This window comes from Ambystoma mexicanum, chromosome 9, assembly GCF_040938575.1.
Source record: "Ambystoma mexicanum isolate Mex_15411 chromosome 9, UKY_AmexF1_1, whole genome shotgun sequence".
In the NCBI taxonomy this organism is placed as follows: domain Eukaryota; kingdom Metazoa; phylum Chordata; class Amphibia; order Caudata; family Ambystomatidae; genus Ambystoma; species Ambystoma mexicanum.
Window position 1 is genome coordinate 605,748,023 of NC_090931.1, and position 13,421 is coordinate 605,761,443.

The window sequence follows — 13,421 nt, forward strand, 5'->3', positions numbered from 1 at the left end:
ATAGGTAGGTATTTATGGCCTCCTTAGGAAAACATTGACATTCTATAAACTGATACTCCTAGTAAAGCAGCAGGTAAAATAGATTTTGCAGAGCCACACATGTCTTATTTTGTACGACATTGTAATGTGAAGTGGTCTTGTGTAGCCCAATGTCTGCCATTTTGGCAGCCGTTTTATAGGAGAGATGGAAGAAAAAGGGAGAGCCAAGATGCACAATCTGAAATGTTGAGTGAAGCCTGGAAGAACCAGCGAGTGTGCCAAGTGAGATGTGGGGTGAGCACTTGTGTTTAGAAGGCAGCCACAGATGCAGGTATTCTCTCTAGTTTGCTACTTACAAGGTCTGCCATGATAATGTGGCTAGGTTGAGGGCTTCTTGAGGGCAAACAGCTGGGTGGTGTTATAGTGTGCATGGGAGTAAAATATTATGTTCACTTGCAGTATGTGAGCAGCTAGCGGAGTGTGTGTAAGGTATAGAATAAAATGGCGAGCAGGTCAGTGAAGTAGCACAAAACAAAGAAGAAGTCAAATATAGCAAAAAAAAAACATGGTCTCTATCAAATTCCATCCGTCTCTCAGATACATTGTACACCACGTGCAACATGGATCAGGGCAAGGAGATGACAGAAGGAGGCTGACTGGGCAGTCATTGCCAGTGAAGTGCTAGGAATTCCAGGATGCATTGCAATACTTTTTTCTAGCTCCAGAATCCTTTCAATTCCATGATCAGCAAATCGTTTTTTCAAAAGTCTTTACTGTTCTTAGACTGCATGCCAAAAAAAAAAGAAAGTTCACTTCCAAAAATCCCAGATTTCCATAACAAATAGTTGGCAGGATATAAAGTTAATGGGCGTTGAGCTTACCCTATTGCAGAGGCTGTGATGTTATAGGTTCCAGGAGCAAGCAACCGATGGTAGTGCCCCAATTTATCCGTTATGATGTTGTGATCGATACCAGCTACAGAGATGGTTGCATTTTCTAGCCCAGATGATGTGACAAAGTCTCTAACAAACCCTTCTGCACCAATGTGCACCTATGTAATAAAAGATATAAAGCAAGGATTACATGTTTTAAATAAAAACTGATGAACTCTGGTAGCTCATATATGGCAAAGTTATGTACCCGTTATGGCAGATATCCACCCCTGAATGCCTAGAAATTTTCACTGCAACATCATATCTCTGACCACACTAATATTGTTTAACTTCATATTTTTCATTATAAACACTTAAAAATGGTTACTATAAAGAACTATTACAATTCATTTTTCAAATTATAAAGGCACAGCTTACCAAGACAAAGGACACAGTCTATGTTGCGACCTTATGAATCTTCACGGTTGTCATCACAATTACATATTAGGATGGCATGCTTAGAAACTGCTTGCTCCTTATACTTTGGGGGAAGAGAGGAAACTATACAGAGCACCTAAATAGTCCTTGTTCTGTCTGAATATTTCTGTAGATCTCTTAGCATCAGGGGTGTAAATATCCTGTTCAGTAGAACACAGGATAGGAGATGGAAATTGGTACATTGGGCACGCTGATTAGGGCAGAAGAATAAGTTACTTACCAACTGTAACATTCTTTCGACTGGGTGTTCCTCCCACGTATTCCTCATCTTAGATAGGCTCCCAAAGCAGTAATAATTTGGAGGAGGGAGTACCAGAAATTTCAATCATGGATTGAGTGAAGGAGGGCTTTTGCAAATAAGCCTCCTCGATATGATGTTGAGTCCAAGCAGTAATGCTTCACAAAAGTGAAGCATTGATGACCAGGTGGCCTCAGCACAAATATCCTGCACCGGAACACCCCACTGTAGAGCCGTAGAAGGGGCCATGCCCCTGGCTGGTTGAATGAGCCCTTAGCACATCTGGAGGCTCTTTCCCAGCCAATTTTTTGCATTTAGAGATTGCTAGAATTATCCATCTGGATAGAGTTTGCTTAGACACTCCAAGGCCCAATTTGTGTCCTGTATATCCAACAAATAGTCAGTCACATAGTAGGAAATTTGCCAGTCTAGAAATATAGCAACTGAGGGCCCTTTTTGGGTCCAGTCTGTGCAATCTCTCCTGCTCTTTACTTGCATGTGGAGGAGGGTAAAAAGAAGGTAAGGTAATCTTCTGTGACAGACTATTTTAGGTAAGAAGGATGGTTTGATCTTTAGAATGACCTTGTCCCCGTGGAAAATGGTGTAAGGAGGCTTCCAAGAGTGCCTGCAACTCACTCACCCCGCGGGCTGATGTTATATCCACTAGCAAAATTGTTTTCAAAGTGAGGAGCCTTAACGGGCAAGAATGTAAAGGCTCAAAATGGGCACAGATTAGAAATTTTAAAACTAAAATTTCAATCCCAGGTGGGAACCTGAAAAGGCATTGGAGGGTACACATGTGTCAGTCCTTTTAGAAACTGGGTAACTAAAGGCATTTTAAAATAAGAAACCTCTTCCGAGGAGCGCTTGAAGATAGATAGCGCTGCTAAGTATCCTTTAAAAGTGCCAACTTGGAGCCCCAAATTGGCTAAGTGTAAAAGGAAAGACAGTACTGTCGGAGCATTACATAGGAATGGGTTCACATTCTTATCCCCACACCAGATACTGAACTTGTTCCAACGACACCGATAGAGATTTTGTTGCTGGCCTCCTAGCCGAAAGCAATCTCTCCATTACATCATCCGGGAAGTCCCAGAATGGAGAACCAGACCTTCCTCTTTCGAGAGAAGATCCTCTCTTTGTGGAAGACGTATTGGAGGGCAGATGGACATGTCCAGAAGGTCCGGGTACCACGATCTCCTGGCCCAATCCGGGGCAATTAGAATCATGGTTTTCCTGAACTTTCTCAACCTCCTGATTTCATCAATAATCACAGTGACTGGAGGAAACGCGTATAGGAGTGGAAATACCCAGTCCACAACGAACGCATCCCCTAGAGCTCCTCTTGGGGGAAATTCCCTTGAGCAGTACAGTTTGCATTTCCTGTTGACACTGGTCGCGAACAGATCCGCTTGAGGGGTTCCCCAAAGGGCAAAGATCTCTTGAAGGACTTCCTGAGCTAGTTCCCACTCGTCAGAGACTGTGCTCTGCCTGCTCAGAGCGTCCGCCGCCGTGTTCTGCTCTCTGGCTGGGTGAACTGCCGACAGATTCCTTCTTGCATTGCCCAGAACCAGAGCTGCATTGCCTCCCTGCACAGTGGTAGTGATCCTACACCTCCTCTTTTGTTGAGGTAGTACATGGCCACTGTGTTGTCCGTCATTATCAGGACATTCTTTCCCCGTACAGGGGGCAGAAAGGCATTCAGCGCTAGTCCTATTGCCCTCAGTTCCAAAAGGTTGATGTGTACTTTGGACTCCGATGGAGACCAACGACCGCTGATTGTCAGATCGTTGGTGTGGGCTCCCCACCCTATGAGTGAGGCGTCCGTCACTACCACTATCTCCGGCCATGGTTGCCAAAAATGTTCTCCCTTGAGGATATTTTCCTTGCAAGCCCACCATAGAAGATCTTTAGCCACTTTGGCGGGGACTTGCAGAAGATCGGACATCTCCCCTGAAAATTGGTACCATTGAGTCCTGAGGACCCATTGAAGGGATCTCATCCTCAATATGGCCTCTGGCGCCAGAAAAACGCAGGACGCCATGAGGCCTAGCAACCTTAGAAAATTGAAGGCCGGCAGATGTTGGGCCTTTTGAAACTTTGTTACCATCTGCAGAATGTGGTGAGCTCTCTCCTCGGGAGGCGAGGCTTTCCCTGTTGCAAGATCTAAAACTGCACCGATGAATTGGAGTCTTTGGCTTGGAATCATTTGTGACTTCTTGTAATTGAGGGAAAAGCCCAGTCTGTGCAAAAGTGGTAGGTCATGGCCAGATGTTGCTGGGCTCGTTCGGGTGAACTTGCCCTTGCCAATCGTCCAGGTAAGGGTAAACGTGAATCCCCTCCTCTCCTGAGACTCGCTGCCACTAACGCCATCAGTTTGGTGAAAACCCTCAGGCGGAGGTCACCCCAAATGGCAGAACCCGAAACCGATAGTGAGAACCGCCAACCACGAACCTCAGGTACTTTCTGTGCTTGAGATGGATTGGCACATGAAAGTAAGCATCCTGAAGGTCCAACGAAACCAGCCAGTCCTGAAGCTGAAGAGCCTCAAGGATCTGAGAAAGGGTCACCATCTTGAACTTGTCCTTCATGAGGAATTTGTTCAAATTTCTTAAGTTCAAGATGGGCCTCAATCCTCCGTCCTTTTTGGGGATTAGGAAATACGGGGATTACCAACCCTTGTTTCTCTCGGCTACAGGTATATGTTCTATTGCACCTTTCTCTAGCAGGGTTGAAATCTCCTGCACAAGGAGCGGGTCTAGAATTTTGACAGAATTGGCTCCCGGTAGATGATCTTGAGGTTTTTGTTGAAAAGGCAGGCAGTAACCATGGGTCACTATCTCCATCGCCAAGGTATCTGACGTAACGCCCCACCATTCGTTCAGATACAGAGTGATCCTGCCTCCCCACAGGGTCTTGTGGGTGAAGACCTCAGATTGGCTTTGCAGCGGCTGCAGAAGCGGCTGAAGAGGAAGTAGCCGCTGCTTGGGCTGCTCTAGCACGTTTCCCTCTTATACCACAAGAGGGTTTTCTCTGGTGGCCTCTGACTGGCTTGTCCTCTCCCTCTACCAAAAGAGTTGTAGAAACTAAAGGGACGGCTCCTGCAGGAAGATGACCCCGCGTAGGAGTGTTGCTGAGGCTGTCTTATAGCAGCGCTGAGTGATTTAGATGCCGCTTTCGAGGTCTGCAGCTTCTCCAAGCTCTCATCCGCCTTGCTGCCGAACAGCCTCAAGCTGTCAAAGGGCATATTGAGTAATCTGGACTGCACATCAAGCAAAGCCAGATTTTCGCAGCCATGCAAATCTGCGTAGGACCGTGCTAGATGCCATGGACCTGCTTATACTAACAGCAGTGTCCAATCCTGTCTGGGGGCATTCCTCCATAGCTTCCTTTCCATCTTTCACTATCGCCAGGAAACCACCCCTTCCTCACCCTCCTGGATGTGTTCAGCCGCTGATGTCATACAGTCCCAAAGGGTGTATGTAAATCTTGCTAAAGTGCAGGTTACATTTGTGGATTTAAGGGCCATGCTGCCCGAAGAGAAGATTTTCCCTGGCCAAGCATTGACTTTTTTGTCATCCCGGTCAGGTGGTATCAAAGGATAAGCTGATTGCCTAGTGGAGGTTGCAGCCCGTACCACCAAGCTCTCTGGCGATGGATGCTTAGATCAGGATTTGATGAGGATGGCCTGTACTTTCCACACAAACCTTTTATTAACGGCAGGCTCAGAATCTGGGGTATCCCAAGTTGCCATCACTCTCTTTTGCAGTGCCTTATGAAAATTGAAGACAGGGTCCCTTTGAGGTTCCTCATTAAGAATGTCTGTCATACCGTCCTGGTCGAATCTTGGGGAAGCTGTTTTCCATTCCATGAAGTCAATGACTCTTCCCATTAGGTTTCTATACCCAGGGTCTGCATGATCTGCAGGGTCTGGTCTCTCAAACTCTACTTCAGGGGAAATATCTAGGCCATTGGCTGACTGAAGGCAGTCATAAAGATCAGCCATTTTAGAATTTGGGTCTACTAGTTACTCAGGAACCTCCTTGGTTCCAAATCTAACCCCCAGCTGAAGTAACCTCCTCTTCAGAGGACTGTTCTTCAAAGAAAAAGGACATAGATTTGAAAAACTCTTGCCTGGGTTGAGGCTGGAAGATTTTTTTCTGGTAAAGGGGGTGGCATTGACCCAAATGTAGACCTAGGCGTCGATTTTGGCATCAGGATTAAAGAATGCCTCAACAAAGGTGTAGATGGTATGGACGCTGGCTCCAACATTTTCGAAGGAGGCCTCGACACGGTTGTGGAAGGTATCAACGCCATCTTCGATGGCGGCCTCGACGCTGTCGTTGAAGGCTGCGTCGAGTCGATATTAGACTTCAACACCATTTTGACCTCAGTTACCCCCGATTTATGTACCGGTGGTTTCATTATTTTCTTCATGAGGTGTCGGAGAACTTTCCTCCGATGACACCCTCGACTTTGTCAGATCTTGCGTGCTTAGTTTTTGATTTCCCTCTGTCACCTTTGAGTGAACAGGGGCATGCTCTCCACACTGCTTTCTCGAAAATTCTAAGCATCAAAGCCCTAAAGGTCTCCCATTTTTCTGGGGAATCGTGCTTGGAAGGATAGGAAATAACCTTTCCCTCAGACCAGGAGGAAGAAGATCCATGACGTCGCTTCTTCGATTTTTTTGACGAAGACGAGGAGGATTTTCTCGAGCGACTCCTAGACTTCGATCTCCTCGACCCGTGTTGAGACTTTACACTCTACCCTCCTGACTCTCTTTGTCTTTTCGAAGACTTATAAGATCCCCCCCCCCCCATTGCCAGCTTACCTTTCTGTTCCTTAAGAGCCTTATTGGACATAGCCTGACAGGAACCACATTCGTCGACCCGATGGTCAGGGCTCAAACACCAAAGGCAATTCGATGAGGGTCGGTAATTTTTCTACCACACTTCAGACATTTTTTAAAACCCGTCTTGGGTGTGGTTGGAGTTGATGACGAGGACATTTCGTCGAGGAAAAACTGATGCGCCATTTTGTGACACGAAGCAATGCTTGGAAAAACGGAACTGAGATAATGTGCGCCGCTAAAGCCCTTTATACTGAGGATGATGTTGTCGCTCGACGGCGGCCTTCGAGGGACTTCGACTCTGCGGCTTCGAGCAAAGCGCCCGCTGGTGAAAGAAAATTTCCAAAGCAGCAGAGATGGGAGACAAGATATATCTAAGATGATGAATACTTGGGAGGACACAATCCATTCTAAGTGAAACATCACATTTGGAATTATTTAAGGGCAAGTTAACAAACAGCTTGCAGAAATCAAATACTAGTGTAAAAACTTGTCAGCTGATCAAGATTTTCAAGAACTCCCCCGATCGATAGAATGGGAGGTCGAAAAACGACTTTAATAGCAAATGATTTGACATCAAATATGCACTTACTAGACCGGAGGAGCGCCTTTGTGTACCAACAGTATACAAAATATTGCTATGCAGCGGATCTGCAAATTCGGATAAACTTGCTTTTTGAACCATCCAAAGAATGGTGGATTCTTATCCAAAGTAGCTTTGAAGAAAGACACAAGTGGGTGGGATGATACTTTGGGAGCTACAATGGTAGGCTAGTTGATAAGGAGGCTTTGGAGGCACTCTTTGGTTAGTATACAAGATATGACTTGAAAGCTTCTTGACAAGCACGTTTTGCATGTTCCTTGAGCTCCCAAACGAAATCTCTTCCTTTTCAGAAAATCTCATATTTTGTGTGAAATGCTTACCCTCTCAATACATCCTTGCAGTCAACAGGCAGAATCAAATAATCCTATCGGCAAAGAATAGGAGCCAATGTTATGGTCATGGATTGCAGGGCATGCTGAAGAAACTAGCCATTGCTTCTCAGAAAGAGGTTTCAGTGGAAGTTTGATATGAAGAAAGAGGAACCATGCAGCAAACCCAATATCTAGCCTGCACTGCAACAATGTGAATAATGATAGATGCAAACCTTTTTGATCAATGCTCCAGTTGCAAGTAATACGTTATTTAAAAAATAATGTATTCATACATTGAAAATGCATTTCACAAAGACCACAATTTGAAGCCTGAATGCAATGAGGGGACATTTTCTGTGTAGAGATCTTTGCGAGGCGTTCAACTTTGCTGAATCAAACTACCACCACCAAATGCATTAATTCTACAAAAGATACCAGCTCATGAAGTCTGTATTTTGCTCTAAATACAAAACATGCATGTGTACTGATTTTCTGTGAAAGAGGAAGAGCAAAATCTGGAGAGTGCAGAGTATCTCCCTCAATGGCAAAAGGTTTAGACCACAATCTCGGAGTAGATATACTTTTTATATGCGTTTCCCACCCCTTCCAGGACGCAAAGCTCAACCGATACCAACTGTGGAAAATGACTGTGGGGCGAACACGTTTTCCAAATAAATCACCACCCAAGGAGTCTGAAGGTTTCTCAAAGACCATGTACTGAACTGTTGCACTACTTTTGAATCCTTTCCAGAACAGCCTCATAAGGGAGGCATCTAGAAGATCAAACAAGAGATTGAAGTCAAAAGGGAATTCAGAGTTCTGTCTAAAAGATCCTCTGAGAATCATCTGAATATCCTTCTGTAATGCAAGGGGGTCTGCCTTGCGATAGCTGGACATTCACTCTTGATGAGCCGATTGTTATTCCTACATTTGAGGTTTGGGTCCAGGGAAGATGTTCAGATTTGTCCCATTTAATGGAAATAGACAATGACAAAAAAATGATTGTAGTCTGAAGTATGGATTTGGTGATGCAGATGGAAAATCCCTTCACTACCAAGGCCTCTACAAACATTACAGACATACACTAGTCGACCAACTGGCTCTGCCATTACTTCAAGAAACCTGCAATAAACTCAGACTTCAATCCCAACAGAAAAAAACATGTTACAGGATTGGTAGTAAACTAACAAAAATGTACAAAACTGCTGCCTTTCACTCTCACAGGCACATACATGCAAACATCTTTAAACTCCAAACTGACCACATGGTTGTCCTTTTCAAGAGTGTGTCCTATGATCTGTAAAGTTACCATTTTTAATCAATCTCTGTTCATCTATTTCTTTATCTCAGGTTTAGAATCAGGCACTTATCAGGTGATACTTTGTCGCCAACAAGTAAACATCTGGAGCACATATCTTTGTTGTTCTCAAAGAGCTGCTCCTTTCATTGATCCTTTCTCTAGGTTTCCTACATACTGGTAAAACAGAAAAGCATGCAAATCATTGCAAAGTTGGGGTCCAGCACTGATGAGACCAAGGGCCTTTGTTTCAAATGCCTGCAAGTCAGGAGGTATCTGCTTCCACACAAGCAAAATTGTGGATCCTCTTTCGGCAGCACCGACAAGCAAGAGTGGATGAAAAATTAAAAAGCTGATTGGAGGGATTGGTTTTGGGAAAGACTAACAGCTGCTGAGCTCCTGGGGTCTTCAAATTCCAAGGATGTTGGTATGGCGTGAAAGATTTGTATGCCATCCAAGGCTTGAATCCTTGAATCCAGTGATAAAAACCGAGGGTGAAAGACCCCTTTAATTATTTCACTACATAGATTTTTTTTTTGTTCTTGAGTAACTCAATGGAAAGAGTCCATTTTCATGTGCTGTATTTGCCAAACAGCATCTTCAGCCAGCTTCCACCCCTAAACTGGCAAGCCCATGGATGCCTTCAAAGCAAGAAACAACAAATGTTGCCATTAGGCAGTGGTTGTGATAAAAAGATTAGTTGTGAGCCACTTATCCTCAACCATACACTGGAGCCTTAAAGTGGTTTGTCTGGCAGAAAATCCATTGATTAGTTCTTTATAACAAGGATATATATAAAATCTAATAAGGTTTGCTAAAGAGTGCAGGTCCCATAAGGTTACAATCCCTGAAGTGAAAACCTTTTCTTTTTTAGTAGAATTGAAAACAGGAACAAAATCTTTTATTGCAATACTTTGAGAAAAATCCATCAATAAGATAGCTTTGATTAAACAAATCAAAACAAACTAGCACCATTTTTTGCTTATTGTATGGCAGTTATTTTCAGTCAGCCACATCAGATTTAAACCTTAGATAACAATAGTTGGGTATGAACTTGGCATTCAGAAATCACCCCTTTATAATACCAACTATAATAGGCTTAATGGCGAAGCGTGAGTAATTAAAGATATTGTGTATTTATATTTATTGGAATTCATAACACACTTATCAATGTATTTAGGGAATCAAAGAAAACCGTACATAATACAATGCAAAAATGACAGTTGGCGATGAAACAAAGTAATTAAGGATCAATCATTAGAAAGAGCAAACAGACAGTATCAGCTGGAAGTGGAATATGGGAGAGAAGATGAGGATTGAATGAGTACTAGAATAGTTTCAATGTTTAGGGTGCTAGAAGTGTGAAAGAGCGAAAACATGGAGGAAATTGAGGTTTGGGAACAGAGCAGGTGTAGCGATTGAAAGCAAAGAGCAACAGGGAGAGTATGGAGAGATCACAAAGACAGAATGGAGCAGGGCCAAGAATGCGCTTTCCTATAGTCAGAGGAAATGAAAAAGAAGACACGAATCAAATGGAACGAGAGAAGGAACTGAGAGAAGAGATTATTATTATAATTGGTCTTTCATAACGTGTTTAATCCAGAGATTGGTTTCTAAGTGTGGGATTGGGATTCAAACCTGCTTCCAAGACAAACTAGTTACCCCATAGCTATCCCCCGTCACCAATATAAGAGCATGGAGGATGAGCATAGAGGATACTGATATTATAAACCGATTGAAGAGGGGTAAGGTGGGAAGCAGGGAGACCAAAGAGAAATGCATATCAATAATTGAGGCAGGAGAATTTAAAAAAGGAGGTTTAGTAGCTTGAAAGAATTTAAAAGGTCAAGCAGAGCAAATATTAAAAAGAAACAGCATGTCTGAGGAGTATGAGACATGTAGAAAAAGAGAAGACTAAGATGCTAAAACTTTGAGCAGATGAAGAAAAAGAAATGAGCATAGGAGGAAAGAGCAGCAGGGGGTAGCTGCAGAGGAAGAGTGGTGGCTGGGAAAAAGAAATTAGTTTATGCAGGGTTGAGATGAAGGAAGTGAGACTACATTCAGAACTGGACAGCAGAGAAGCAGTTAGAAACTGTAGAGTAGGGTATCAGAGAAAGAGGAAAAGGAGAAAAAGACCCGACAGCCATGTACATAAATATGGCATGAAAGATTAAACAAAGAGCTGATCACAAAAAAGGTGTAATGTAAAGAGAAAACAAAGGGGCCACGTACAGAGCCTTGGTGGACACCATATACAAGAGGACTAGAAGAAGAAATGTAGCCTGCCAATGATACATAACAGAATCTATTATATATAAAGACAGGCGCGGAAGCATTGAAGGACTGATCTAGATAGACCCAAAGAGGAAATTGAGGAAAGAACTGTAGGGTGATGGACAGCATCAAATGCTGTGCATAGGTCTAAAAGAATAAGAATAGAAAAGGGCTTAGGTGACGAGCAGAAAGAAGAGAGTTGGGATGTGATGAAGAGCAGTAACAATAGAATGAAGAATGAGTCAGACTGTATTCAGATGAGGAGTAAGATGAGCCTGTAAATTAAGAAAAGAGACCTGGGTGTAAACACAATTCCTTAAAAGTTTGGCAAAGAAGAGGAGAGATAGGACGAAAAGTCTCTGGGCGTTGGGTTAAGCAAGTACATTTTTTTTAATAGAAAAAAAATCATTGCATTTGTGGAAGAAGAGGGAAAGTAAGATGCAGAGCGAGCGATTGTTAAGACTAGTGAGATAGGGAATACGTTGGAGGTAACTAGAAAGGATCCGAGGAGGGCCTGGGGTCAAAAGGAAAGGCTGTTGAACTAACATGTATTACGAAGAGGGTAGAGTCAGCCAGTAAGAAGAGAGAAAGGGATGTAACCGAGAGGAGTCTATAGAAAAGGAGGACTGCAGCGAGGATACTTTAGAAGCAAAATAGTCAGCTAAATCGGAAGTTGAGAGCAGGGAAAAGCGAAAGGATATGGGTCAATGTGAAAGAAGATTGAGGAGCTGAAATAGATGGCAAAGGTGGTAAGAGAGGGTACGATTGAAGAAACTTTTTTGCAACAAGCAGAGGAGCCATTAGAAGAATGGAGGAACAAAGGGAATGCAAGATCTGAGAGGGATTGAGTTTTGTTCCACCCACCTACTGCAATGCGAAAGGATGTCCTAAGCATGAGAAGAGAAAGGGATACCAAGAGTTGAGGGGGGTTTACAAGACAAAATGTTGCCTATTTTGTAAAATAAATTCACACCAGTGAATTGTTGGGGTTCACTTAAGAATGTATGTATGCATGATTGAATTAATTCACGTTATTTTTTTATTGAGTATCGCAGAGGGTTTGTACAAAGCTGTCAATGCGCATTAGTCCGGAATCTGTAGTTCCTATCTACAGTGTATCGAGGCGGAGCATACAAAAACTGTTTGCCTAGTGGACCCTCGGCAGAGTGTCTCAGAGTGTTCAGTGTTTTGTGCCTTTGCGCCTGTTGCCAGAGGACCTCTCTCCCGATTACCTCTGAACTGCAATTTGGTACTTCCTTCACCTTACACGGTAAGACTGCTTGCTACACTGAACTTTGTTGTGGGGTCAGTCTTTCAGAAACGACTCAGATTGCCTAGACACTGCAGGGAGCCTTCTCCCTTTGATCTAGGCTCCAGCTCGTACCAACAGTTCTCTCTCCAACTGGTTAGCTGCAAACACTAAATATCCTGTACCGGGTGAGAGCTGGGCCTAGAAGCGAGCTTACTAATGAAGAACCTATGGAACTGACTGCCCCAGAAGGCATTGCGAGTGGCAGTAATCTGGTGCTGCTGGAGCCCGCTCAGTTACCTATTCCTGTTAAGCCTTCTATAACACCATGGGAAAATCACCAACCGTGGCCAATTAATGTGGATGTTGGAGTCTCTACGCATCGCGTGCTTAATCCCAGGGATCACCAGACTCTAGCAGATGCCAGCTCGGAAACGGAGGCAAAAAGTAGGCATAAGGGGAAACAGGCCACCGGTTCTACATTCTGGGGAAAAATGTAATGCAGGCTTTAAACCCCCTGGTCATAAGCCTACATTTTCCTCAATTGCCGACCAACACTTTATGGATCGCTACTGTGTAAAATCTATTGGATCTAGCACAAAACTTAAAGCAATGGCTCCGGTAAAATGAATCGCAATGCTGGACCATTCTGTTATGAATGGACAAAATGTGACCAGATCTAAAGACCTAACCAACCTTAGCATTATTGAATTTACCTATATGGTCATGGATAATTATTTTCTGAGTGTCATGGAGAAAGGAGCTGGCAGAGATAATATTGGTGCTATGCGGATCACCCACTGATCTAACAAACTTGATAAATATTCTATCACCAATTAACAAGATGGAAACGCCCGGGTTAGGGCTAAATCTTCAGCTGATGCGGGAAATCTGACCGGAAATCCTGCAATGCATCATACTCTTCAGGAAGGAGATGATGGAATCAAGCTGACCCACCCAACTGTCCTTTGATATGGATCTGAGCTCCTTTGCCATTCTAAGACAATATATGGAGTGATATGAAGACAACGTTGATACTACTCTGGAGGTGAATGGCAAATTAGACCCCTTAGGTCCCGGGCTGTAGTCGCAACGGGGGCCTCTGTCTGAGATCGATTTGAGAAAAGGCCAGGTGCAGTTGCCACTGAACCGTGACCCTTCAGATAAGGGCAAGGAGCCTGAGAAACGCTCTGCAGTATCTACTGTGACTTTCTCCCTGGCCCCTCATCCCAAAGCAGTCAGAGGAGTCG

At 43.8% G+C, this 13,421-nt stretch overlaps 1 protein-coding gene across 1 annotated transcript in view; it reads right to left on the bottom strand.

The window, feature by feature from the left end:
• Window positions 1-13,421, bottom strand: part of CPD (carboxypeptidase D) — a 750,705-nt gene that overhangs the window by 511,073 nt on the left and 226,211 nt on the right. Inside the window, exon 4 of the mRNA XM_069615245.1 lies at window positions 861-1,030. Coding sequence (XP_069471346.1) covers window positions 861-1,030 — 170 coding nt within the window. The remainder of the gene's footprint in view (window positions 1-860; window positions 1,031-13,421) is intronic.